This window comes from Nycticebus coucang, chromosome 6, assembly GCF_027406575.1.
Source record: "Nycticebus coucang isolate mNycCou1 chromosome 6, mNycCou1.pri, whole genome shotgun sequence".
In the NCBI taxonomy this organism is placed as follows: Eukaryota; Metazoa; Chordata; class Mammalia; order Primates; family Lorisidae; genus Nycticebus; species Nycticebus coucang.
The window spans coordinates 61,341,546-61,369,504 of record NC_069785.1 but is presented as its reverse complement, the minus strand read 5'-3'; the positions used below and the strand labels follow the sequence as shown (position 1 = coordinate 61,369,504).

At 42.5% G+C, this 27,959-nt stretch overlaps 1 protein-coding gene across 1 annotated transcript; it reads right to left on the bottom strand.

Annotated features, from left to right (window-relative positions):
- Positions 1-528: 528 nt before the first annotated feature.
- CCNB2 (cyclin B2) lies at positions 529-24,564 on the bottom strand. Its single transcript, XM_053594030.1, has 9 exons — positions 24,350-24,564; positions 21,825-21,953; positions 21,590-21,703; positions 9,546-9,716; positions 9,283-9,441; positions 7,268-7,504; positions 6,279-6,419; positions 1,829-1,939; positions 529-804 (listed from the first exon to the last, which is right to left on the bottom strand). Exons 1-9 carry the CDS (start codon positions 24,371-24,373, stop codon positions 694-696), a joined length of 1,197 nt encoding a protein of 398 aa, XP_053450005.1. The 5' UTR covers positions 24,374-24,564; the 3' UTR covers positions 529-693.
- Between the last annotated feature and the right edge of the window lie 3,395 nt (positions 24,565-27,959).

Below are 27,959 nucleotides of genomic sequence, written 5' to 3'. Positions count from 1 at the left end.
ATGTTCCATGTGATTAAATGCCCATCAAAAAAACAAAAACAAAACCATTTGGCCCATAATGCAGCTGAAGTAACACAAAAGGAAAACTTTACACTCCAAGTTTCAACTTTCACAGGTCACATGTCTATTTTCTTTCTCCAGCTGTGGCCCCTGAAGACTGCTCTTCCTGGTCTCAACCAGGCTCTGAGACACCAGTTAGAGGCTACTCTGGGGGTCATTGCCCTCAGGAGCTAGGTGCCCCTACATAGGGATTGGCAGTAGAATAGGTTTTAGAAAGGAAATTGTCGTGGCTATCTTCCCATTTTAAATTTTCATAATCAATTAGTCTATTTATAATATACTCAAGAAGTTTGCAAATGGGTTAGTGTTTACTGAAGCCAAAATCTAGTTTTTTCCATTTGAGAAAATCATAGAAAGGTCTTTCCCAAAGCCCTAAGCGTAACACTATTGGTAATAGCTCAAGAAGAAATTACTCAAAGCAAGCCTCCCTTGAATTTTTTCAGAATATACAAATAAATATACATGGGATACCTTAAGAAAAATCAATAGCTTTATTTTTTCCTCAATATACATTTAGAAAATTGGTCTGAGAAGAGGTTTCATGAAATAGACCAGAGGGCTATGTCCAAAGTCGAGAGTTCCAGTAAGAAAAAACTGCATGAATGAAGCACTCAGCCCCAAGGGCCATGTAGCCTAGGACCTTCCCACCAGACAGGAGGCAAGGTCTTTGATGACTTTTGAATTCAGCTGAGGGATTGTGCTGATCTTCAGGAGTTTGCTGCTTGCATACTTGTTCTTGACAGCCTGCAGATTAAACACATGTCAAGATCCCCACCTTATACCTCGCTCAGTCTAATACATAAGAATGGGAGGACCAGAGCCAGACATGAACCACCCCCATCCTGGGGCAGTGAAAGCTCTGGGCTCATACTGAGTGCCTGCCTGACCACTTCCTTCCATCCCAGTAATGAATAAACCCAGCTGGTAGCATGGGCAATGCGGGAACAAATGATTTCAAGATCCAAGGAGCAGGCTTTCTCTCATAAGCTACCAGAGATGGGAGCTGTGTCTGTGACACCTAAGTGCCACCAGGACATGATAGGTTCACTGGGTCTGGCAGTGACTGGCAATAAAACTGAGTGGCCACTAATGTTCAGCAAATCCCAGACTTGGGGCTGAAGATGCTTCCCACTTCCATAGAGCAAGCCATGTTGTGAGGACATTTGAGACTCCGCTGCGGTACAGACACCTGGCTCTTGGTCCTCCCCAGACCCTCAGTGTCGCACAAGCACAACACAGCACTAAGTTTCCTCTGGCTGCTCACAGGTGGGCCACACAGAGACCAGGCCTCCAAGATGCCTTCTGCCCAGGCTTCTCCCCCTCTTCCTTTGTCAAGCTTGCTAAGCAGCTGTGTGTCAATGACTGCTCCCAAAGATCCTGGACAAAGGCCCTGACCACCACCACCTGAAGGCTCAAGACTCCCACCTACCACTGGAGGAGGGCCTTGTTCTCCCCACTCACATGCCAACCCACCTCCTCCGGGAAGCTGCTTATGAATATGGGGTAAATAAATAGTACACAGATCACCTGACTGGCTGTCCAGGAACTATGCCTGGACACACTTAACCTATCAACCTTGTTTTAAAGACAGTGGCTTTCAGGGTTTAACGGTACACTCCAACCCCACTAGACCAGAAAAGGACAAAAAAATTGGTGCTGAAACAAGCTCCCACATATGCCAATAATATATTTACATAAAAGTGCAGACACACACACATACTACACACAAAGCCCACAGTCTGATGACTTAAGAAACAACAGTACTTACGGTGAACTTGGTTAAGTTTTCATTGACTTTCACCACATTTTTGGCCATGTGCTGCATGACTTCCAGTACTTCGTTCTCTGTGTAACCCGTGTAATACTGCTGCTTTAAGTTCTGAAACACAAGGCACAGACACGACAGACATCACTGAGGGGCAAGATAAAGCCTGCGCTTCTTTTTTTTAAAGAGAGAGAATAGTCTCCCTCTATTGCCTGGGGTAGAGTGATGCAGTGGCATCGTCAGAGTTCACTGCACCTTTAACTCTTGGCTCAGGTGCTCAAGTGATCCTTCAGCCTCCTGAGTAGCTGAGACTACAGGTGTACACCACCACATCCAGCTAATTTTTTACTTTTTTATTTTTTGTAGAGATGGGTCTGGCTATGTTGCTCAGGCTGGTCTCAAGCTCCTGGCCTCAAACGTTCCTCCTGAGTTGGCCTCCCAGAGTACTAGAATTACAGAAGCAAGTCACCAGGCCCAGCTGCCTTTACTTCTTGAGAAGAACACATCTTACACATGCTGACATCACTTATGAAAGGCTGGAAAAGAACATTCTCTTTTTTTTTTTTTTTTTGCAGTATTTGGCCAGGGCTGGGTTTGAACCTGCCACCTCAGCATATGGGGCCGGTGCCCTACCCCTCTGAGCCACAGGCGCCGCCCAAGAACATTCTTACCTTTTGGAAATTCAATCACAGCCCTGACCACTACCACAGTACCAGCAAAGCTAACGCATGCAGTAAATGCAGGGCGATTCTGGCTAAATTAAGACACTGTGAGGCTCACTGCTAAAGCATAGTGCCAATGGTCCATATTATTTTTTATAGAGGCCGCACAAGGTATAAGCACTTCAAATAACAAAGCTTTCATACCTAATTCTACCACACTGAAAAGAATGAAAAATGGCACAGAATTAAAACAAAACTAAACATCCTAGGACTCTGGGAGGCTAAGGCAGGTGGTTTGCTTGAGCTCAGGAGTTCAAGACCAGCCTAAGCAAGAGTAAGACCTCGTCTCTACTAAAAATAAGGAAACTACAGTGTAACTGGCTTATTGTACCCTCAATGAATCCCCAACAATAAAAAAATAAAATAAAATAAAATAAAATAAAATAAAATAAATAAAAATAAGGAAACTAGCCAGGTGTGGCAGCACCTCTAGCCCCAGCTACTCAGGAGGCTGAGGCAGGAGAATCCCTTGAGCCCAGGAGTTTGAGGTTGTTTGAGTTATGATGATCACTGCACCCTACTCAGGATGACAGAGCAAGACTCTGTCTCCATAAATAAATAAATAATAAATAAATGCCCGATTTACAGTGCTAGGCACATCTCACACCAGCAAAGCTCTGCCCAGCAACAGCTGATATGAGCTCAGGAGACCAGACCTTCCCACTGCCAGTCAGGGACAGCGGTTCAGAATGAAGAATAAACTATGCTGCTGGCAACAATCTACCAAATCCAGAACTAAGACTACCCAGGATTCTCCTGTTGGGCCCAGTAGAGTCAAGCACCCGAGAACAGAGAGAACCCACACACAGGTGGTGGCCTGGTCTCTCCCAGAGAGAAATTCAAGCCCGGGGACAGCTGCCAATTGATATTAAGACCACCATGTATGAAGATGCACAAACCGATTATTTTAGACAGAGTTCTGTGATAAAATTCTAAAAGCTAAAGTACATTTCTTTCACATGCATAGCAAAATGAACCACAGTGTAATCTCAGTCTGAAAATAATTTCAAGAAAAAAAAAAAAGAGTAAGCAGGTGTAAACACCGAAATAATGCATAACTATCGGCATTTTAAAATCATTTTCAAGAAAACTGTTTTTTGAGTCCAATGAAGCACATTTAAGAGTAAATTAAAATCAGTCACTGGTACCACCCACAAGTGATGTTTTGCCTCAAACTTTATTTTTTTTTTTTGAGACAGAGTCTCACTCTGTCACCCTGGGTAGAGTGCCGTGGTGTCAGCCTAGCTCACAGCAACCTCAGACTCCTAGGTTCAAGCAATCCTCCTGCCTCAGCCTCCCAACTAGCTAGGACCACAGGTGAGGACTACCACACAGATATGAGCTACCACACTGGTTAATTTTTTTCTACTTTTAGTAGACATGGAGTCTCACTTTTGGTCAGACCAGTCTCAAACTCCTGAGCTCAAGTGATCTTCCCGCCTCAGCCTCCTACAGTGCTAGGATTACCATTGTGAGCCACTGTACCTGGCCATCATTATTCTTTTCTTTTTTTTTTTCTCACTATGTCAGTAGAGTGCCGTAACGTCACAGCTCACAGCAACCTCCAACTCTTGGGCTTAAGAGATTCTCTTGCCTCAGCCTCCCAAGAAGCTGGGACTACAGGCACCCGCCACAATACCCGGCTATATTTTTTGTTGTTATCATTGTTGTTTAGCTGACCCAGGCTGGGTTTGAACCCACCAGCCTCGCTGTATGTGGCTGGCGCCATAACCACTGTGCTACAGGCACCAAGTCCGTCATTATTCTTTTTAATGCTCTAATTTAGTCAGCCAGAGCCCTTTCAAACCAGTTCCTATGTCCTTTTAATGGGACCTCATTGACCTTGGAGAACCAGCTTGTTACCTGGCACAAACTGTTCCCTTGCATGGCACTGCAATCCACTACTTCACTCAGGAGCCCCACCCTGAGGAGTGGGCAGTGGCATTTAGGATCCAAGACACAGGCGCTAGCGATCCTTATTGATGCCGGGATGTCTTTGTTTCTAAACTCTTGTGCTATCAATTTATTGTTACTTCCCAAACAGACTTGGCATTATAGGGATTTCACTTTATTTCTTTTTTTTATTTCCTAGGTGAGAAGCAACTTTTTGTTTTAAATTTTGACTATTTTATCTCTTTCTTCTTATAATGGAAAGCTTAGCCCTAAATAACGTGAATATATTTGCCTTAATACAATGTATAAAGAATAGTTTCAAAATTATAAAAAAAAATTACCATTAACAATAAACCAATACGCTTTGCACCTGTGGCTCAAGTGGCTAAGGCGCCAGCCACATACACCTGAGTTGGCGGGTTCGAATCCAGCCCGGGCCTGCCAAACAACAATGACAGCTGCAACCAAAAAGTAGCCGGGCATTGTGGCGGGCGCCTGTAGTCCCAGCTGCTTGGGAGGCAGAGGCAGGAGAATCGCTTGAGCCCAAGAGTTTGAGGTTGCTGTGACCTATGATGCCATGGCACTCTACCCAGGGCAACAGCTTGAGGCTCTGTCTCAAAAAAAAAAAAAAAAAACAATAAACCAATAAACATACTAAGTAAACTTTATATTACCACTTTGGGTCTTTTGTTTTATATCCCACTAAAGATGCATAGGCAGAATACTGTGTTTGAGTTACAGCATCTGAATTAATTCTTTCCTATGTTCAGTGACCAATTTGATATATAGTTCTATTGTTTATTTCTACTTAATCCCATTTTGGAGTTTGCATAAAACATTGTATTGTTCAAAAGTCAAAAAGGTGGGCGGCGCCTCAAAGGAGTAGGGTGCCAGCCCCAGATACCAGAGGTGGGCGGGTTCAAACCTGGCCCCCGGCCCAAAACCGAAAAAAAAAACAAAGTCAAAACGGTTACATGGTATTATACACAAGTCAATAAAAAGTTATGATCAGAAGTCCTCCCATCCTCTGTTCCCACAGAACTCCACAGTATCCTTTTCTACTAGTTTCTGCTTTATTTCTCCTCCATTTAAAAAAGAAAATCAGCAAATACACAAATACCTATACACACTCACTCTTTCTTACATAAAACGTGAACTACTGAATACCCCTGTGTAGGGGAATGGCTCCACCATGCTGCCCTGGGGACTATACCTGGTACTCACAGAGGCCAAGGCTGGAACCACAGAGGCTCTGTCCTAGCAAAATGCTTTGGAACAGTGGAGGATGGCAGGCTTGGAAGCAGCTGCCTCCCAATCACCTTCTTATGGCCCCTGGGAGGTGGTACGAGAGTGCGAGTTCTGATGAAGCTTTCTGTTCTCTTGCGGGGTACAGCGCAGATTCTAGACAACAGCGCACACATGACTTGGACTGCAGTCAGCTAGCTCCTTGTGTTTCTGGGTCATCCCTTTTGGTATGTAACACAAGGACCCAGGGAGCTGGCATCTCCGGCTGCTCATCTGAATCTAGAATGGCTTGTTCTATTTTCACCAGCTACGTCAGTTGGGCCTTGGGCCTTGCTCTGTGTGCTTGACCACTTAACAAAGTATCCAAGAAATCATTCCTGTCAGTTCTTAGTGACCGACCTCATTCTTTACAACTCAAAACTATATTGTGCACCTTGGTAAAGTCACCTCACCCATATTTACATTGTTCTAAGCAGCTTTCTTTTAGACTTTTGGACTTTTAACATGTAATATTTCAAGGATAATATTGTGAAAATGGTAACATGAGGGCCTAAAATATAGCCTATTAATTTCCTCTTAAATTGTACACTCACCCATTTTCCTTGGCCCAAAACCTTCTGAGACAAGCAGGAAGCAGCTGCTGCTACCTTAGAAGGGTGATAATGTACCATGTCATAGTCAATGATAGTTAGCTCCATCAAATACTTGGCCAAAGTATGCTGTTCCACATCAACCTATGAAAGAATAGCCAGGGACAATAAGAATCACAACTGTTTTTGCTATCATGCAAAATTCTGGGTAAAGAGCTAAAATTCCCTTAACTCACTTACCTGTTTCAAGAACTACCCTATGGGCTCAGCACCCATAGCACAGTGGTTACGGTGCCCGCCACATACACTGAGGGTGGTGGGTTCGAACCCAGTCCAGGCCAGCTAAACAACTGCAACCAAAAAAAAAAAAGCCAGGTGTTGTGGCGGGCACCTGCAGTCCCAGCTACTCGGGAGGCTGAGGCAAGAGAATCGCTTAAGCACAAGAGTTGGAAGTTGAGGTGATCTGTAACGCCACAGCACTCTACTGAGGGCAACATAATGAGACTCTGTCTCAAAAAAAAAAAAAAAAAAAAAAAAACTACCCTATACATACTGTGTTATAAACCCAGAACCTAAGCACTGGCAGCTTAAGAACGGATGAGGTGGGCGGCACCTGTGGCTCAGTGAGTAGGGCACCGGCCCCATATACTAAGGGTGGCAGGTTCAAACCTGGCCCCGGCCAAACTGCAACAAAAAATAGTCGGCATTATAGCCGGCCCCTGTGGTCCCAGCTACTGAGGAGGCTGAGGCAAGAGAATCACCTAAGCCCAGAAGTTGGAGGTTGCTGTGAGCTATGACGCCACAGCACTCTACTAAGGGTGACAAAGTGAGACTCTGTCTCTAAAAAAAAAAAAAAAAGAACATTTGAGGTGAGTATTAAGACTTACTAAAAGGATGCTTCCTATAAATTCATAAGCTTTCCTTTAATTAGATTAATGTTTCTGGGATGAGACATTAAGCAAAAATGCTCCAAGAGAGTTGTAGGTACTCACCTCCCCAGCTTTTGATGCTCGCCTTAAAAAGTGTAGTGGCAAGGGTCGACCCAACTCAAACTTCAGTTCTTTCAGAATTAGAGTTTCCATTTCTCGGATTTGGGAACTGGTATAAGCATTGTCTGTGATGTAAACAAAGTCTTCAATATTTGGAGAAAACATCTCCTCATACTTGGAAGCCAAGAGCAGAGCAGTAATCCCAACCAGCTGAAGCTTTTTACGTGAGACTGGCTGAACCTAATTGAAAACAAATGTGTCAAAAGTCACACCTAACAAGAGGATGGAGGTGCTGGGTGGGAGAAAGGGTAAAAGGAACCAAGTCCTAAAGAGTGCATGTCACCTCTGCATATGGCCCTGAGTCTCAAGGGCTAGGAGAGCAGAATGTTCACTGTAGGTTCCATCACTGATCATGGCAACTAATCTACAATTGACTACTAACTATGTGCCAGGCATGGTGCTCAGATTCTAACACGTTATATCTCATCCCATCCTCACAAAAATCCTAGGAAGTACATATTTTTATCCTTAACTACAAATAGGTGGCCTGAGAAGACATCCGGACACTGGCCCAACATCACTAGGTGGCTGGCAGGGAAGAGTCCAAGGCTGGAGACCAAGCTCCTGCTCACTCTTGCTGCGCCATCACCGTGACTCCAGTATTGGTGGCAGCATGACCTGGCACTCACCAGGGCACGAATGGAGAAGAGACCAAACAAAAAAGCAAGAACTGGGCCAGGCGCGGTGGCTCACACCTATAATCCTAGCACTCTGGGAGCCCGAGGAGAGTGGACTGCCTGAGCTCACTCGTTTGAGACCAGCCTCAGCAAGATCAAGACCCCATCTCTAAAAAAAAAAAAAAAGATAGGCAGGTGTTGTGGCAGGCACCTATAGTCCCCAGCTACTTGGGGGGCTGAGGCAAAGAGAATTGCTTAAGCCCAAGAGTTTGAGGTTGCTGTGAGGCCAGGGCACTCTATCGAAGGTGACATAGTGAGACTCTATCTCAAAAAAAAAAAAAAACAAGATTCTAGTGGATGTCACAAACATTCCCTTAATCCTCACCAAAAGTCTTATTCAGTTTAAAAAAAAATCTCCCACCAATGCCTCACAATCCAGGGAGAATCTCAGTTTAGGGTAAAAGTATTTCCCTTAATTTCCTTTTATTCCCCCCAAAATGGAACTTTGCTTTTCTTGCTTCTAATTTTATTATTGAAAAAGTTACCTAAAATATCATTGTTCTTTCCTGCCCACAGAGGAATGCATACTGAAGGCCCCAGAAGCTAGCGTCACCGAGGATTTTGCGGTATCTCAGTGCCACTCTGATAAGCATCCTTATCACCGTATGGTTTGGGCAGACTCTCTACTTGACCTAAATCTACATCATGAATGTTGACTTTCAGTAACAAAATCCTTATCTGCAGGGCTACCATTTGGTGTCTCTTCCCACAGGTGTTTATTACTTCAGTATATTTTGCCTCTTAGCTTATTTTATCACATTCCTCTTTATACCCTATATTCTCAACTCACTCCACACACATTCCCCTGATGTGTAAAAACAGTTCTACCTCCTTCCTCTTCTATGATGGTTCAGCACCACAGCTCGCTGGAAACTTTGAGGTTCTCTAGCCAAACTCCTCATTTTTCAGGTGAGGAAACTGAACACCAAAAAACCAAACTTTGGAAATTGCACAAGTAGGCCTGGAAAACCAGCATCCAAAGGCATCAAGGCTTCAAGCTGACGTTCAGCCCACCTGATGGAATCCTGGCTCTGGCTCTGATGTCTGACAGTGGCAGGCAGTATGTCCCCCAAGCACATTTTAAAGACTGAGCGTACAGAACTGCCTGGTGTTGGTCAATACCACCCAATGCTTAACCCTCCTGGACGACGGCCCTTCCTAGCACCTGCAGTTCTTTGGCTTCTCACAAATTGGCTTTTGGTCTGTCTTCTGAAGTACCCCCAAAGCATAAATGCTACGTTCAATGAATCACTGACATGAAGTCCCGGAAGCCACTCTTACCTGTAAAAATCGATCCATAATGGCAACACACATGTACAGAGTCTCCTGCAGAAGCCTGAACTTGGAGTGGACTTGTACTAGCCAGTCCACCAGGATGGCACGCATACGTCCATTAATATCTCTTCCATCTAAGAAATGGGGGTTTATAGACTGCAAAACCTGTTGGTGGAATTAAGAGTTTTAAAAAGCTGACCTCATTTCCTTCTCCACCTTGTGGTAAATTCCACATTGCTTGTACAGCCAACATGCAAAGGCCTACCCACCTCAAGCTGCCTGAGATACTGGTAAATATCCTTAACGTAGTCACTGCAGAGCTGTGGGTTCTCCCAATCCTCGCTATCAATATCCTCGATTTTGCAGAGCAAGGCATCAGAAAAGGCTTGGCAGAGGTTTTCTTCCTTCATGGAGACATCCTCAGGTGTGGAAGAAGAACGCTACACCACCAAATTTAAGCACAAGTATTACTATCTTTGGAGCAGCCTTAACCACAAATACATGCGGAGCAACACATCTTAAATATCAGTATCATCTGCACTTTTGAAATGTGTTAAAGCCAAACCAAATAAACTTCACAGTAAGAGGTGAATAATTCAAGATATAATAGATGGAGTTCTTAAGAGAGAAACTTGTGTTAAACTCTCTAGCTTCACACAAAGTGAAAACCCAGGTCCTCCCAGAGGCTTACAGACCCTAGGTCACCATGACCTGGCCCGTCCCCATCCCTTGCCACCCATCTCCTGCTTCACTCCAGTCACTGTGGGCAGGCCCCTGCATCCAAGAAGTTTTGCCCCTGTACCCACATGGTTAATTCCCTGACCTGTCTTCAAGTTTTGCTTAAATGTTACCTTCTCAGTGAGGTCTATCTTGACTCCTATTTAAAATTATCACCTGCCTGCAATCCCTGTTCCCCATCCCAACATGTTTTTTCTTCCTCATAGCTTCCCAATATTCTATAGAGTTTTTTAAATGTTTACTACTGTCTATCTACCCCTGCTAGAATGTAAGCTTTATACGCTTCCATTTCTTTCCTTTTTTTTTTTTGAGACAGAGTCTCACTTTATCGCCCTGGGTACAGTGCTGTGGCGTCACAGCTCACAGAAACCTTAAACTCTTGGGCTTAAGCGATTGCCTCAGCCTCCCAAGTAGCTGGGACTACAGGTGCCCACCACAATGCCTGGCTATTTTTCTGTTGTTGTTATAGTTTTCATTGTTGTTCTTAGCAGGCCCGGGCCAAGTTCGAACCCGCCAGCCCTGGTGTATGTGGCTGGCGCCCTAACCACTGACCTATAGGTGCCAAGCCCTGTTTCGTTATTTTAATTGGTTTTGCCCACTAAGGTACTCAAACACCTGCATAACCCCTGACTAGTAGTAGGTGCCCAATAAATCAAAGAAACTTGACCACTTGGGTCAAATAGTACTGGAGCTCATCATTCACTTTGGCTGTAGTCTCTTCTGCAAGAATAATGTTTTCCTCTCTCCAACTAATTTACTCTAAATTGAAAAACTGGCAACCAAAAAGCAGAAAAACACATTCCAATCTATGAGTAAAATAGGACCAGCAAGAAAAGACTGAGCGCATATACAATGCAGTATTTTATTTTTCTATGCTGAGTGGGTGATTATTTATAAAAAATCGCACAAATAAAAAAGATTTAGAATAAAACAAGTATCTAGTAATGAAGTATAAATAAATCATTGGTTTTAGAAAAAGTATTTCTCAAAGTGAAACCTGACAGGATGCTAGTCTATACAAATATATATGTAGGTAATAAAATACGAAAAGAGAAGGTTTTATGATAAAATCATTTTAATTGACATTGAAATGCCATGATTCTAATTTCCAGTCTTAGAAGCAAATACAACAATAGCAGTCAAAGAACAGAGGTTCGAACCATGCCCTCCCCTCTTAAATCAAATGTCTTAAACCGAAGGAGGGCCAGGTGAACAAGGGCATGTGGACATGCATGCTATTTATTCAAGAATTAGAGAACCACAGGAGGCTAGAATGAATGACAAGGGGTCTATGGGGTACCAGTGAGGGTAAGACCTTCAGGAAGATGAACAGGCAAAGGAAAGCAAGTGCCAAGTTCTGGGGGAAGCACAGAAAATTAAGGCAATTCTGGGAACTGCAGGTAGATTTGGGGATGGCAGGAGGATAGCATGGAAGGTGGGAGAAGTTGGGCTGGAAAGGAAAGCAAGAGGCTTGGTTAAGAGTTGAGATTTTAGCCTCAGGTAAAGTCAAACCATTGAAGGAATTCAGCAAGGGTGACTGGAATCAGAGCTGCTTTTTAATATGCACACAAAGGTTAGCTTTTCCCAAAGAAAAGCATTATCACCCTCCATAGGAAAGAGACTCAGGACCACAAGTCTGGAGTAAGGAGTTAGAGAAAACCACCATGTTCTTCACATGTTCTCTCCTCTCCTAGTGATTTGAAATGTTTATCTGTGTCCTATTCAGAACTGCACTTGCTGGGGCCTTTAAATTTAGAAGTACCAATCTATGGCCATACCACCCTGAACACACCCGATATCATCTAATTTAGAAGTACCTGAACAGCCCTCTTTTTGTTTTTTGTTTTTTTCTCAGCCCTTCTCATTGTAGGTTTTTTTTTTTTTATTGTTGGAGATACATTGAGGGTACAAAGAACCAGGTTACACTGATTGCATTTGTTAGGTAAAGTCCCTCATGTAATTATGTCCCACCCCCAAAAGTTGTGTCACACACCAAGACCCCCACCCCCCTCCCTCCTTTGCTCTCTCTGCGCTCCCCTTCCCCCACCCCCCACCATGTACTAGGTCATCAACTGTCCTCATATGAGAATTGAGTACATAGGATTCTTGCTTCTCCATTCTTGTGATGCTTTACTAAGAATAATGTGTTCCGTTTCCATCCAGGTCAATACAAAGGCTGTAAAGTCTCCATTTTTTTTAATGGCTGAATAGTATTCCACAGTATACATATATACCACAGCTTGTTAATCCATTCCTGGGTTGGTGGGCATTTAGGCTGTTTCCACATTTTGGCGATTATGAATTGAGCTTCCATAAACAGTCTAGTGCAAGTGTCCTTATGGTAAAAGGATTTTTTTCCTTCTGGGTAGATGCCAGTAATGGGATTGTAGGATCAAATGAGGGGTCTAGTTTGAGTTCTTGGAGTGTTCTTCATACTTCCTTCCAAAAAGATTGTATTAGTTTGCAGTCCCACCAGCAGTGTAACAGTGTTCCCTTCTCTGCACATCCACACCAGCACCTGCAGTTTTGCGATTTAACAGCCCTCTTTTTGAACTTGAAGATAATTTAATTACTATAAGACCCGTCCTAAGCTCCTACTTATCTGGTCAGGGAGTTGCCTAAGTCCAAATGGTCAATCGTGTAATCCTTTGTCCACTGCCTGCTGCATATACAATTTAAAAACTTTCATCAGCTAGTTAACTATGATAAACTTTTTTTTTTGGAGACAGAGTCTCACTTTGTCGGCCTTGGGAGAGTGTCATGGCATCATAGCTTATAGCAACTTCAAAGTCTTGAGCTCAAGTGATTCTCTTGCTTCAGCCACCCAAGTAGCTGGGACTATAGGCGCCTGCCACAACACGTGGCTATCTTTAGACATGAGATCTGGCTCTGGCTCAGGCTGGTCTCCAACCTGTAAACTCAGGCAACCCACCCACCTCAGCCTCCCAGAGTGTTAGGATTACAGGTGTGGGCCACCATGCCCAACCTATCATAAACTTTTGAATGACAAAAGTGATCTGTGAATAAAAACCTTCAAACTAGATAATAAATGAGTTCTGTTGTTGTCAGACACACAGAAAAGTCAGATCAGAAACAAAGATGTGAACTTTGGCTTCACTTGAGAAGGTCCTATGAGGAGTTGGGTAAAGTGTGATTAAAGGCTATTAAGTTCTCCTACTGGTAACATTTACGGAGTTGGAACTTCTGAGAGCATGGATTAGTATTAATATGCAAATATTTAGCTATTTACACAAGTTTTGATAAAACACAGAATTCCTTTAATAGATTTGTGTATGTATCCATTCATTTATCTATTTATCTATTTATTTATTTTTGAGAGTCTCATTCTGTGTCCTGGGTAGAACGCTGTGGCATCATAGTTTACAGCAACTCAAACTCCAGGGTTTGAGTGATCCTCTTGCTTCAGCCTCCTGAGTAGCTGGGACTCCAGGCACCCACCACAACGCCCAGCTAGTTTTCTTTTTTTAGTAGAGACCAAGTATTATTCTTGCTTAGATTGGCCTTGAACTCCTGAGCTCAGGCCATCCACCCACCTTCCAAAGTGCTAGATTATAGGCCTGAGCCACTGAGCCCAGCCCCTTTAATAGATTAATGATAAACAATGTCAATTAAGTGGAAAAGGAAATGATCCCAAGAGAAACTGTTGATTCCAGACAGTTCATGATTTGTAGTAATAAAAACATGCTGTGCATACATAGGAACACACAATTACAGAAAGGCAAAAATCAATTACTTGAGTAGCTTTAGGAATGTGATGAAATAAAAATTTAAGGGCAGTGCCTGTGGCTCAGTGGGTAGAGCGCTGACCACATATACGGAGGATGGCAGTTTCAAACCCTGCCCCAGCTAAACCGCAACCAAAAAATAGCCGAAGGTTGTGGCAGGGGCCTGTAGTCCCAGCTACTTGGGAGGCTGAGGCAAGAGAATCGCCTAAGCCCAGGAGTTGGAGGTTACTATGAGCTGTGTGACACCACAGCACTCTACTGAGGGCAATAAAGTGAGACTCTGTCCCTACAAACAAACAAACAAACAAACAAACAAACAAACAAACAAAAAAACAGAAATTTAAGAATAGTAACAATGAACTGACTTTTTCTCTGTTTTTTTTTTCCTTTGGTTTGTTTGTCTGTTTTTGCAGTTGTCATTGTTGTTTAGCAGGCCCGGGCCAGGTTCAAACTAGCCTGCCTTGGTGTACATGGCCGGTGTCCTACCCACTGAGCCACGCGCGCCGCCCTTTTCCTGTTTGAGACAGAGTCCTCCTGTTCTGTCACACCAGGTAGAGTACAGTGGCATCATTATAGCTCACTGAAGCCTCAAACTCCTGGGTTCAACTGATCCTCCTGCCTCAGCCTCCTGAGTAGCTAGGGCTACTGGTGCATGCCACAATGCCCAGATAATTTTTGTAGTAATTTTTGTAGAGATAGGGTCTCTCTCTTGCTCAGGCTGGTCTCAAACTCCTGACCTCAAATGATCCTCCCACCTTGGCCTACCAAAGTACTAGGATAACAGGAGTGAGCCACTGCGCCCAGCCTGATGACCTTTTATTCTACAATGTACTCTATGTAGTTCTGCATGGTTTTGCTGGTTTTTTGACCCTTTCTTCTATAATTTTTAAAAGTAACTCTTTTAAAAATGTGAATAGTTGTACTTACTTCCCTGTCATATATAGCTTTTGTTATTGGGGAAAGTTAGGCCACTAAACATTCTTCTACTTGTACTTGAATAATGACCATCACTGAATTTGGTGTTAAATGGCATCTGTAAATCCAAAACCTTATCTGAATGTCTAGCTGCAGCTCCCCAGTACATCTTTTAAGCTGACACATGTTTTCACTCCTAGATTACCCAACTTAACTGGGAGGAACCTGGGGGCAGAGTTGATGGTTTATTCAACTTGTCTCTCCAGGGCCCAGCAAACAAGGGGCTAGTATTATAGAAAGTCTCCCCTTCTTTTTAAACTACTCAGTGTTGCCAAAGCCTCATTACTCAGCTGTTTCTCCAAGAAACATCACACTGTTTTCTCTAAGAAAAACAACTAAAGCTCCTGTGAACACCTGCGAATGGCTAGAACTCTGCCAAGGGTTTAGCCAGGGCCATTTGTGATTCGCTTATACCATCTGCTACAAAGCAAGAAACTTGCCCTCCAGTTCTGCAGAAAGGATAGTATGAAATCACTTAGAAGTCTGGCAACACCTTCTTTCATGGACATAGAGGAGGTATGTCATAAGCTTTCTAGGGAAGTTGCTAGAAATGCTCAATTGACATTTCCAAAGCTCCAGGAATTGGCTGTAAAGGAAAAATGACAACCCTGCAGATAAAGCAGGTGTCAAAGTAAAGCCAGGAGACAGAGAGGCTCACCTGCCAGAAGGTAAGGGTCCACCTAAATTGTGAACCTAAAGGTCCTTTCACTATGCTCCCCAGAGAGCAGTATATTTGAATTGGAAATAATTGCTATTCATTAATCCCTGATAACTTCTGGAACTAGAACATCCAGTTATATGTTTAAACCACAAAAGTGATTTTTATGTGAACTGAGCTACAGGTCCATAATCCTTTATCAGAAACACAGTGGCCTCAATTGTCAGGAAGCTAGAGAAAAAGCAGTGAGCCAAGGAGACGTGGAGTAAAGGGAACACAGAAAGGGTGGACTTGTGAAGGTCACAGGAAGAAACAATTTTCCCTTTAAACATTTTTTTGTTTTACTTTTTTTTTTTGAGACAGAGCCTCAAGCTGACGCCCTGGGTAGAGTGCTGTGGCATTACAGTTCACAGCAACCTCCAACTCCCGGGCTCAAGCAATTCTCTTGCCTCATCCTCCCAACTATCTGGGACTACAGGCTAATTAAATATATATAATTTTTTGAGACAAGTCTCACTATGTCACCCTCAGTAGAGTGCTATGGTGTCACAGCTCACAGCAACCTCAAACTCTTGGGCTTAAGCCATTCTCTTGCCTCAACCTCCCAAGTAGCTGGGACTACAGGTACCTGCCACAACGCCCAGCTATTTTTTTTTTTTTTTTTTTTTTTTTAGAGACAGAGTCTCACTGTACCGCCCTCGGTAGAGTGCTGTGGCGTCACACGGCTCACAGCAACCTCCAACTCCTGGGCTTAAGCGATTCTCCTGCCTCAGCCTCCCGAGTAGCTGGGACTACAGGCGCCCACCACAACGCCCGGCTATTTTTTGGTTGCAGTTTGGCCGGGGCCGGGTTTCAACCCATCACCCTCGGCACATGGGGCTGGCGCCCTATCGACTGAGCCACAGGCACCGCCCCATGCCCAGCTATTTTTTGTTGTTGTGGAGTTGTCATTGTTTAGCTGGCCCAGGCCAGTTCGAACCTACCATCCTTGGTGCACGTGGCTGGTGCCATAACCACAGTGCTATGGGCATCAAGCCAAAATTAAAAGGTTTTAAATGCCATCATTAAAAGCAAATCTGGGATTGCACTATATATAGTGTTATAATGATTTTTCCACTTATAATTTTTTTTCTGTTTCCATATGAAATGAAGAACTATTTTTTCAAGTTCTTCAAAGTATGACATTGGTGGGATTTTTTGGGTTTTTTTTTGTTTTTGAGACAGAGTCTCACTATGTCGCCCTCAGTAGAGTACCGTGGTGTCACAGCTCATGGCAACCTCAAACGCTTGGGCTTAAGCGATTCTCTTGCCTTAGCCTCCCAAGTAGCTGAGACTACAGGCACCCGCCACAACACCCGGCTACTTTTTTGTTGCTGTTATCATTGTTGTTTAGCAGGTCTGGGCCGGGTTTGAAACCTCCAGCCTCAGTGTAAGTGGCTGGTGCCCTAACCACTGAGCTACAAGCACCAAGCCAACATTGATTTTTTTTTTTTTTTGAGACAAAGCCTCAAGCTGTCAACCTGGGTAGAGTGCCATGGCATCACAGCTCACAGCAACCTCAAACTCCTGCGCTCAAGCGATTCTCCTGCCTCCGCCTCCCAAGTAGCTGGGACTACAGGTGCCTGCCACAACACCTGGCTATTTTTTGTTGCAGCCATCATTATTGTTTGGCAGGCCCAGGCTGGATTTGAACCTGCCAGCTCAGGTGTATGTGGATGGCACCTTAGCTGCTTGAGCCACAGGCGCCGAGCCGACATTGATGTTTTAATGGGGATTGCATTAAATCTGTAGATTGCTTTGGGTAGTATAGACGTTTTAATGATGTCTATTCTACCCACCCATGAGCATGGTAAATTCTTCCATTTGTTAACATTCTGTGTTTTTATATTTTGACACCTTTAAATACTGTACTATATTTTTGGTTACATATTTCATTAATGGATTTAACTGATCTCCTAAAATATTTCTCCCCTATATAAGAGAGAAATTTCTCCTATATAAAAGAGAAAAATTCTCTCCTATACTAATTACAGCACTACTTAAAAGTCCTTGACTATCCCTATGATCATTTTCTTTGAAATAATCATTTCTAAGAAATATCACATTACCAGATATCACATTACCACATTATCAGGTTATACTACAAATCTACAGTGATCAAAATAGCACGGTATTGACATAAAAATAGAGACATGGAACAGAATGAGAATCTAGAGATGAAAACCAGTCCCATGCCACTATCTGATCTTTGATTAACCAAATAAAAGTGTATACTGGGGGGAAAAAAACCCTATTCAATAAATGGTTAGCTACATGTAAAAGGCTGAAACTGGACCCGCACCTCTCACCACTTACAAAAATTAATTCATGCTGGATAAAAGATTTAAATCTAAGACATGAAACTATAAAAACACTAGAAGAAAGTGTGAAGAAAACTCTTAATGATATCGGCCTGGGGAGAGATTTTATGAAGACCTCGTTGGCAATTGTAGCAACAATGAAAATAAATGGGACCTGATCAAGTTTAAAAGCTTCTGCACAGCTAAGGACACAATAACAAAACACATAGACAACCATCAGAATGGGAGAAGATACTCACATGTTACAAATATGACAAAGGGGGTGGTACCTGTAGCTCAGTGGGTAGGGTGCTAGCCATACACCAAGGCTACTGGGTTCGAACCCAGCCAGGGGCCATCTAAAACAATGACAACTGCAACAAAATAAATAGCCAGGCAGGCACCTGTAGTCCCAGCTACTTGGGAGGCTAAGGCAAGAGAATTGCCTTAGAGTTTGAGGTTGCTGTGAGCTGTGATGCCACAGCACTCTACCCAGGGCAACATCTTGAGACTCTGTCTCAAAAAAAAAAAAAAAAAAAAAAAAATCTGACAAAGGACTAATTACCAGAATCTGCAAAGAACCCAAGTAAATCAACAAGAAAAGAGCAAACAATCCAATTAATCACTGGGCAAAAGACACAAACAGAACTTTCTCCCAAGAAGACAGAAAAATGGCAACAACAACAAAAAAAAAAATCACATAAAAAAATACTCATTATCCCTAAGAATCAGAGAAATGCAAATCAAAACCACTCTGAAATATCACCTAACCCCAGCGAGAACAGCCCACATCACAAAGTCCCAAAGCTGCAGATGCTAGCGTGGGTGTGGAGAGGAGGGAGCACTTCTACACTGTCAGTGGGACTGCAAACTAGTACGGCCTAGTTGGAAAGAAGTATGAAGAACCCTCAAAGAACTAAAAGTAGATCTTCCATTTGATTCTGCAATCACATTACTAAGGCATCTACCAGAAGAAAACAAATCATTTTATCGTAAGGACATTTGCACTTGAATGTTTATTGCAGCTCAATTCAGAATTGCAAAGATGTGAAAACAATCCAAGTGCCCATGAACCCATGAATGCATTAATAACTGTGGTATATGTATACCATGGAATACTACTCCAGCCATTAAAAAGGATGGAGATTTTGTATTTTTTGCATTTACCTGGGTAGAGTTAAAGAACATCCTCCTTAGTGAAGTATCTCAAGAAAGGAAAAGCAAGCACCCCACGTACTCAGTACTAATTTGAAACGCATAGATGAACAACTACAGGCCCACACGAGAGAAAAATACAATTAAATTCAAGTAGGGGAAAAGGAAGTTGATGAGCTCCCACCTAACTGGTACAATGCAAGGGTACATGGCACACCTCCTGAGTGAAGGGCTCAACTACATTACCTAACAAATGCAAACAATATAACCTTTGTATGTATCCTTATATTAATCTGAAATCAAAAAACAAACAAACAAAAAAAAAACCACAAGACTTATTGGGTATGGAGAATAATCTTTTGAAATGTACTGCCAAATTGCCTTTCTGCAGCCTGAGAGGAGCCACATTCAAACATTCACCCATACAAAATGCTGCAGAATGGCCAAGAGAGTAAGGTCTGAAACCTGGACTTTGGGTTTGGCATTTAGGTTATTAGAAACTTTCAAGGGAAGGCTTCTTAAAGAAAGGTTGATCTTGAGTATTTGTTCTGAGCTTCAGTTCTAGATTTGAAGCCTATTTGTCCTGTCTCATAAACAGTAATGTGCTTTCAACTACCATCTCTATGGAGAAAGCTCACAAGTCCGTTACTCTGCTTCAGATGTTGCTGGCAGATTTTCACCTGCACCTCCAGTTGGATGTCCCTCTGTTAACTCAACAAATCTAAGCCACATAGGACACCCACTCCAAAACTACCTCCCTCTCCTGACTTTCCTAGTTTTTGTTAATTTACTCCATAAATGGTTTCTTTAACATCCAAATACCTAAGGGTCCCATTACATGCAATGTATATAAAGTATTCTTTCTAAACATAGGATGTTCCTGAAAGGAGGTCTAGGGCATTCTAACACATTTGATGATATTTCTTTCTTAGTACCTTGTATCTATACTGGTGAGTACGCCCTTACAGGAGACCTGGGCTAGCTAAAAACTCATCAGCTCTTTCTTGGACAAACTGCAATCCCTCCTAACGCACCTTCCTTCTGTAATCACCCTACACTGCTTTCTTCATTTCTCTCCTCAAAACTTTTTCAGTTTCTTCACCTATCAATAGGATAAAATCCAAATTCCAAGGCCTTCAAATATGACCACAACCTTCTTCCCAACCTTATCTTCTGCTTCTTTTTATTAGAGACAGAGTCTTGCTTTATCACACTTGGTAGAGTGCCATGGTTTCACAGCTCACAGCAAACTCCAGCTCCTGGGCTTAGGTGATTCTCTTGCCTCAGCCTCCCGAGTAGCCGGGACTACAGGTGTCCACCACAACGCCCCGTTATTTTTTGTTGCAGTTTGGCCGGGGCTGGGTTTGATCCCACCACCCTTGGTATATGGAGCCGGTGCCCTGCTCACTGAGCCACAGGCCCTGCCCTATCTTCTGCTTCTTCACACAAGGCTTCAGACTTGACCTGGACTTGCAGATTCCTGATCAAAGGACATGATCACAGGCCCATTTCCACTTGGTGCTTGATTTTTGTTGCTGCTTTGTTTTCCAAAAAGGTCCCCTTTCTATCAACTTCTCTCTATTCCTAAACATCTCACTCCTTCCGTGAAGTCTCCTCTGACCACGTCATCCCTTAGTGTTCTCTCCCTTCTTTAGGGGCACTTTCCCAAGGACTGCACTTATGTCACCCAGCCATCTGACGTTCAGTCTTATATTGCCCATTGCATATAGTGTCATTCCCTGAAGCTTCTAATTTAATTTTCAGGTACATATGCCCCTTCTAAATAAGTCTCCTAAACACAACAGATTTCCCTAGCAGCCTTAATACAGTTAGATATGCATAGTAAGTGCTCAATATACATATTTCTTGAGTATATGCAATTTCTTCTTTACAAACATTTCAAACATACAATATTTATTTTTTTGAGCTAAAAAGAGTGAAGCATATAGTTATTATCATAGTCTTAGCACCTACAAAACAGTGCCTGTCTCCCAGTATTTGCACAAGTAATTTATGAATGACAGCATGTATGAACTTGAACATGGTAGAAGGTAAATGGGCCAATGCATTCTAACTCCAGGAGAGCTAACCAGTCATGGCAACCACAATTTATCAACATAGAATTTTGGCATTACCTTTTCTTACATAGGTTTGAGGCTCAAAATTGTGGGCTTCCAAAGCCTTTATGGGCAAGTTCATGCTTACAGTGGATTTTTTTTTTTTAATTTCTTTTTTAGAGACAGAGTCTCATTTTGTCACACACAATACATCATAGCTCACAGCAATCTCCAGCTCTTGGGCTTAAGCGATTCTCTTGCCTCAGTGTCCCGAGCAGCTGGGACTATAGGCACCCACCACAATGCCCAGCTATTTTTTTGTTGCAGTCTGGCCGGGGCCAAGTTCGAACCCACCACTTTGGTATATGGGGCCGGCGCTGAGCCACAGGTGCTGCCCAGGGTGGATTTTTTTTTTCTAACCCACCAAACTTCATTCTGAGATAGCTAGATTTGGGTATTAAGGTAATTAACTTTATTATTCAAGGTCATAATATTAAGCACCATTGCCTGCACTGTTAGTTCTAAGTAGAACAGTTTAAAGAGTTCTTCAACTCTTCAACAGTTGCAGATGAGAAAGGCATGCTTGCAGTCTGGCTAACAACAGGCTACCTTTTGAAGTGTGTCTGTAAATTCAGAACTTCCTACCTTTGGAGCTAACATTTCCATCTGCACTGGTTTCACAGAGGCAGTAGGTTTCAGTTGTTTGTTGCCATTTGTTGTTTTGTTGGGTTGAACTGGTACTTTGGTGTTCTGAGCTTTCTACAAGGAAAAAGAAACAGAAATGGGGCAGGACAGCCAAGGTTCTCAGTCCGTGCCATAAAGAACCCACCTGTGGCCTCCACATGCGCATTCAGGCACACTCAGTCCTCAGGGTCGTTACCTTAGCCACTTGTGCTGCTCTGGTGGTAACTTTATTTCCAATTTCTTCTAAGACTGCACGCCTAATAGTCACATGACTCTTAGCTTTAGAATTAATTTGTGTGTCAATATTCTCCAAATCGCTGGACACCTAAAAAAAAAAAAAAAAAGTAAAGTATTGAGACAATTTAAAATACTTTGCTAATGTCAGACACTCTGATTTAGAATTATTATATTTTGGGAAAAGTGAATATGCCAAGATCTATTTGCAAGAGAGAAGAGGTACATTTTAGGAAGTCTAAAAATGCTATTTGAGATTAATAATATCATTCTAAAAAAGGTAAATCACTCATCCACCTTACCTATAATAAAGATCCTGCCACTAACCTTACAAAACTATTTTGAGTATTCAAGTAGGCCTGTAAGAGAATCTCAAAGATTCTCAAATAAATAATTATTTCTCATACAGCACCCATATCACTTATTAGAGATCCCTGTAAATAAAAGGCATATAGTTAAAAACTTGTTTTACAGAGATTGGGAACAAGTGCAATTAAGCCATATTATTAATAGTTACTAATAGTTCTGACTGTTAAAAAATGAGATGTTTAAAACCTAAACAGCTTTGATTCTATAGACTTTATTTTAATCTTTTATTAATTATTTTTATTTATTAATTTTTGTTTTTGAGACAGTCATGCTCTGTTGCCTGCCCTAGAATGCAATGGCATTATCAAAGCTCATACAACCTCCAACTCCTGGCCTCAAGCAATCCTCCCACCTGGGCCTCCCAGAGTGGTAGGATGACAGGTACAAACAACAGTACTCAGCCAACATGACCTTTTAAAAATGATGTTGCCATAGCATGGACCCCCTCCTATTTTAAGGATACTTAGAACTAAAGTAGTTTTTTTACCAGGTGTGGTGGCTCACGCCTGAAATCCTAGCATTCTAGGAGGCCAAGGCAGGTGGATTGCCTGAGCTCACAGGTTCAAGGCCAGCCTGAGTCAGGGCGAGACCCCAACTCTAAAAAAATAGCTGAGCATTGTGGCGAGCACCTGTAGTTCCAGTACTTGGGAGGCTGAGGGAAGAGAATCCAAGAGTTTGAGGTTGCTGTGAGCTGTGACTCCACAGTACTCTACTGAGGGTGACAAGGAGAGACTCTGTCTCAAAATAAATAAATAAATAAAAATTAAAAAAAAAAGTTGTTTTCTTAAGTAATATAGTTTTAGATACAAAATTCTGGGAATGTTGGAATTGTATGAAATAAAATCCATCAGTTGACCTTTAACCTGCTTTACACAGCAGATGTTTAGAAACAAAACTTACAAGAAAAAGCAATTCATACAAAAAAATTTATTTTGTTATAGAATTGATTAAGTGAAGAGAAAAAACAACATGTCCTAATTATAAGAAAACTCCCAATTGGGGGGGGGGGGTCTGAGTAGATCTACCAGGATAAACAGAGAGGACAGGGAAAACTCATCCCTTCTCTGAATACAAAGAATTTGACTATTAAATAACCTTATGGGACAAATTAGACAAAAATTACTTGTCAGACGTAGACCCATAAAAGGATATGAATTAAATACTGAATGTATTCAATCTATTAGGAATCTCAAAAGTCACACTGTTCAATTTTTCCAGTACCATTTGCCAATTTAAAACAGTGTTTGAAAATTTAATTCTTATGGGATAAAGCCTGGTAATGTGACTAAGTTGAAATTCATCAAGAAGGGAAAACCAGTAGCTTTTAACTCTCCTGTAGCCAGGACGATGGAACTCAGGTGTGTCAGGGTCCTCTAGTTTTCAACAAAGGGAAAGGAGATTCAAGTACAATTCGAGCCTGCAGGAAAAATACCCAAAACACCATAACACTTTGATTTTTGCGCAGACGGACGAATGAATTTGGACCCTTTTCTCTGTCTGCTATATTGGTCCCTATTATAGGCAAAATCTCTATTACACTTAAACAATTAATTTTTTAAGGGAAACAAACCCACACATTAGTGAACTTAGGCTGGAAGACTCAGAGTGCAAATGTAAATGGACATTCATACAAAGCCAAATGTGAAAAGTCTGAAAAACAGCCATGGCCGTTGCTTGATTAAACACGCAGGACACTTTACTGCCTGTGGAATTTCTTCCAGTCCTTCTCCTCCCCAGCCGCACCATCGATCCTTTAGCTGGCAAGCATTTATGAAAAAGGGGGAAGAAAATCCCAAGAATCTGCATTTAGATAACTAAAGACAAAGAGCACTCGGGGCTCATTCGCTGAGTATTAGGCCCAAAGACTCCGGGAGGTCACTTGACAGATGCCACCACCGAAGCACTTTCCTACCCCGAGCAGGGAGGGGAAAACTGGGAGCGGGGGGCTAGGGCTGGGGACGGAACCTGCGTCCCGCAGGTGGAAGAAGTGGAGAAGGGAGCCCCCGCAGAAAGTAAAAGCAGGCCCGGTGGGACAAAGAGAGAAGCAGAAAAGAGAAGCGAGAGAAAGGTTGTGGGGCTTAGACCCCACCGTGTAAGGGGGCCGCTGGGCACACTCACCGTCGGGCGACGGAGCAGCGCCATGAGGGACGGGGAAGCCAAGAGTGCCAGACCGGCCCAGGGAAGGACGCGGACCGGAGAGAGAGGGCACTAGCGTCCGCAGCGCCGTTAGGCCCGCACTCCGAGCCCGCACCGCTGGAGCTCTTCGGCGAGATCGCCTTGTTCCAGGATTCAAATACCGCGCAGCTCGCATCCCATTGGGCGGCCCCGCGCACAGCGCGCTCTTCTCATTGGCTGAGACCGGAGGCATTCCCGCACGCTGGTTGGCCACGTTTACTTAGTTCTGTGGTTGGTTGTCATAACAATCAATTGGGGGGGCGGGGTTGTTTTGGTTTGGTTTTTTTGTTTTTGTTTTTTTCCTCCCTGCCTACAGTCTTAAAAAAAAAATCGCAATCTCTGAGATAAACAAAAATGAATTGTCTCACGGGGAAAACAGACATAGGACGCCTTCTCTGAATTTTGACAAGGCCTCATCTACGGATGTTTCTCGGCGTCTGCACCGGGAGGGCAGGACTTGGTCCAGGTAATGCCCAGCAAATGGGTTTCTGACCTTTATTCCTCTTCAGGAAAAAGTCGAGTTGGGATGTAGGTTTTGGTGCCGTGGGTCGAGGGACTGGCCCCTTGGGTTGCTCAGGGCGACAAAACGTGTGCTAAAGGAGCGGAGTGTGGCGTTTATTCAAAAGTTAGGGCTCTCAAAAGATACAAAAAAAAAGTGATTTGCATGATTGTGAAAGCTCTCCAGTGTAGTCCCAAAAACATTTTTGTCATGTTTGGCGCCAAATAAGTATCCTTCAAATAAATGATTTTGCAGTGTGTTAAGATTTAGAAATAAGGTGTGATGCCCGTCTTGAGCAGAAGGAACGAGGAAATCTAAAGAAAACAGTATTAAGTTTGCTCAGGAAAAGAAAAGCAGGTGAGGAAAGAAAGAGGAAAAGATAAGTGAAATTAAGAGGAAAGAAAAGGTCAAACAACCATAGCAAAGGCAGTGGAATGACTTTTTAAAATTTTTTTTTTATTTTTTGTTTAAACAGCCTTCAGAATGGAATGACTTTGGGTATAAGGTTCCATCTAAGAATTTGAACAAGCTTTCCCATCACTTCTATTCTACTCCTCAAGATGGTTCACTTCTCAGTGACTTTAGTACTAATGATCAGTGTGGTTGGATGAGCCTTGAAGTTAAATGATCTGGCATAAATTCCTTCTTTTGCCTGAATCGCTGTTGGCTGTAAAGCGTCTTGACATTTTTGAACCTGTTGCCTCTTCCTTAAAACAGGAATAACTACCGCTATTATGGTGAAAGCTGTTAGGATATCTGTCATCCTATAACTAGTATTGTATGACGAAGTCTTAGAAAAATTAAATAGATCTGTTTTAGTATACTGGGGTTGTGAGTAAAATTATTGTATTTTTTGCTTTATTGTTAAGGTGTTATCAAAAGATACACTTATAAAAGTGACAATTATTGCCAACTGAGCTTTGTAAAAAGGAATTTTATGGTAATAAAATATTAACTGGCTTTATGTTGTCAAAATTGAATAATTTAATCCATATTACCAGATTACATCTTCATTTAAAATGAAGGTCAAGGCTGGGCATGGTGGCTCCAGGCCTGTAAATCCTAGCACTATGAGAGGCCAGAGGCAGGTGGATTGCTTGGGTTTGAGCTCAGGAGTTGGAGACCAGCCTGAGCAAGAGTGAGACCCCCATCTCTACTAAAAATAGAAGAACTATCCAGGTGTTAGGGCAGGCACCTGTAGTCCCAGATAGAACTCGGGAAATTCTTGAGCCCAAGAGTTTGGGGTTGCTGTGAGCTATGATGACATCGTGGCACTATACCCAGGGCAACAGAGACTCTGCCTCCACAAAAATAAGTGAAGATCAATATTTGTTATTGTTTTTTACTTCTCACTAAAACTAACCTAAAACCCTAACACACAAACTTTTGATTGTTGTTTAGTTGGCCTGGGCTGGGTTGGAACCCACCAGCCTTGGGTGTATGTGGCCGGCACCATAACCACTGTGCTATAAGCGCCAAGCCCACACAAATTTTTTGATTCAACCTCTTCTTTAAGGTATTGTTGTCCTTATATATCTTAATATTTTGTTACTTCCTATTTAGTAACATTTATCCATCACTCTTCCTTATATACTAATTTACATAAACTCTCTCTTTGAATCCTTATAACAGTCCTTATGAAATAGTATCATCCCAATTTAACAGATGAAGAAACTAAGAGTAAGAACAGTTAAACATTCATGCTACAATCATAGTGCTTATGTGTTTCAGAACTAGGATTTGTACTTAGGTCCAATTCCAAAGCCTGTGCTCTTTCCATTATGTATATAATTGTCTACTGTATTCACATTTGGCAGAAAAGTTTGAAACAGTCACGAAGAAAACTGAATAGAAAATTAAGGATATATTTCTTGAAGGCCAAATGGTCCTTCCAGCTGTAATTATGATAAAAATTTTATCATAATTGATCAATTCAAAATGATCAATTCATTTTATTTTCATTTTTTTGGTCAAGTACTGCTTTAAAAGAGTGTGCATATGAACTCTAGCACATATGGATGAAGAGAAAATATTGCAAGTTGAGAGAGTACCCCAAACAAAAGCACAGAAGACGAATAAAGGCTCATGTGGTTTGGTTTGGCAGAGGCCTCCAGGCTTAAAGGTAGCTGCTGCTGAGCATCGTCCAACCCCCTGAAAGGCAGAGAGAGAGGGAGAGCATCAAATAGCCAGAGAGATTCTGAGATTCCTACAGATCATTAGATCTTGGAATTCATGCCAAATGACACCAAAATCTCCCAGGTTGTAGTCGAATCTTGTAGTGGCTCTCAGGACTATCCTTCTAAATCACTACAGATTTGCTTGCTGTTTGTCAGACACTCCTCACTCCCAATTTCTTATTCAGATACTCAACTCTTTCTCCTAGTCCTGGGATTCTCTTTCCCCGATTTCCATAACCTCCACCCACTGTGGGTATCTCACGATTAGATAATAACTCTTGATGGAGCTCTCAGAACTTCAGGAAACAAAAATTACCCTAGGTCTTGTCGGTCGGGAAACCACGGGGACCATCCAAGGTCTACCCTTAGTGCTGTTCAATTAGAATAAATGTTCTAGAATGTAAGCTTTATGTGAGCAGGATGTCTGCTTTGTGCACCATCTATGTCTCTAGTGCCTAAAACAAACCAGGCATTCATTTATTATTGTATTTTATTAGGGTGCCTTTGGGTTGCCTACCAGTGTCATGTAGGACAAGTCCTAAAGCTCAGCTCATGTTCACGGCCATATATCCTGGAAGCTTTCCCAAGCCTGTGCCCAGTCGCCTCTCAGTGCCCACCCTCTCATTCACAAATCAATCATACACGATGCCCACACGACTGAGGGCATCGTGTATGATTGATTTGTGAATGAGACGGCTGACAAACTCTGACTTTCACCACCCGATTCTTAGCAGAGCCCAGTTATTCTCCTACCACACTACCAGGTATTCTCCTTCAGCTGCTCTGATTCTGTTCCAGCTCTCCACCCCTACTTGTTTCTGCTTTTTTCTGGTATCTTCCTTTCTGTCTTAACTAGGTAGAAGACAAAATATATTTG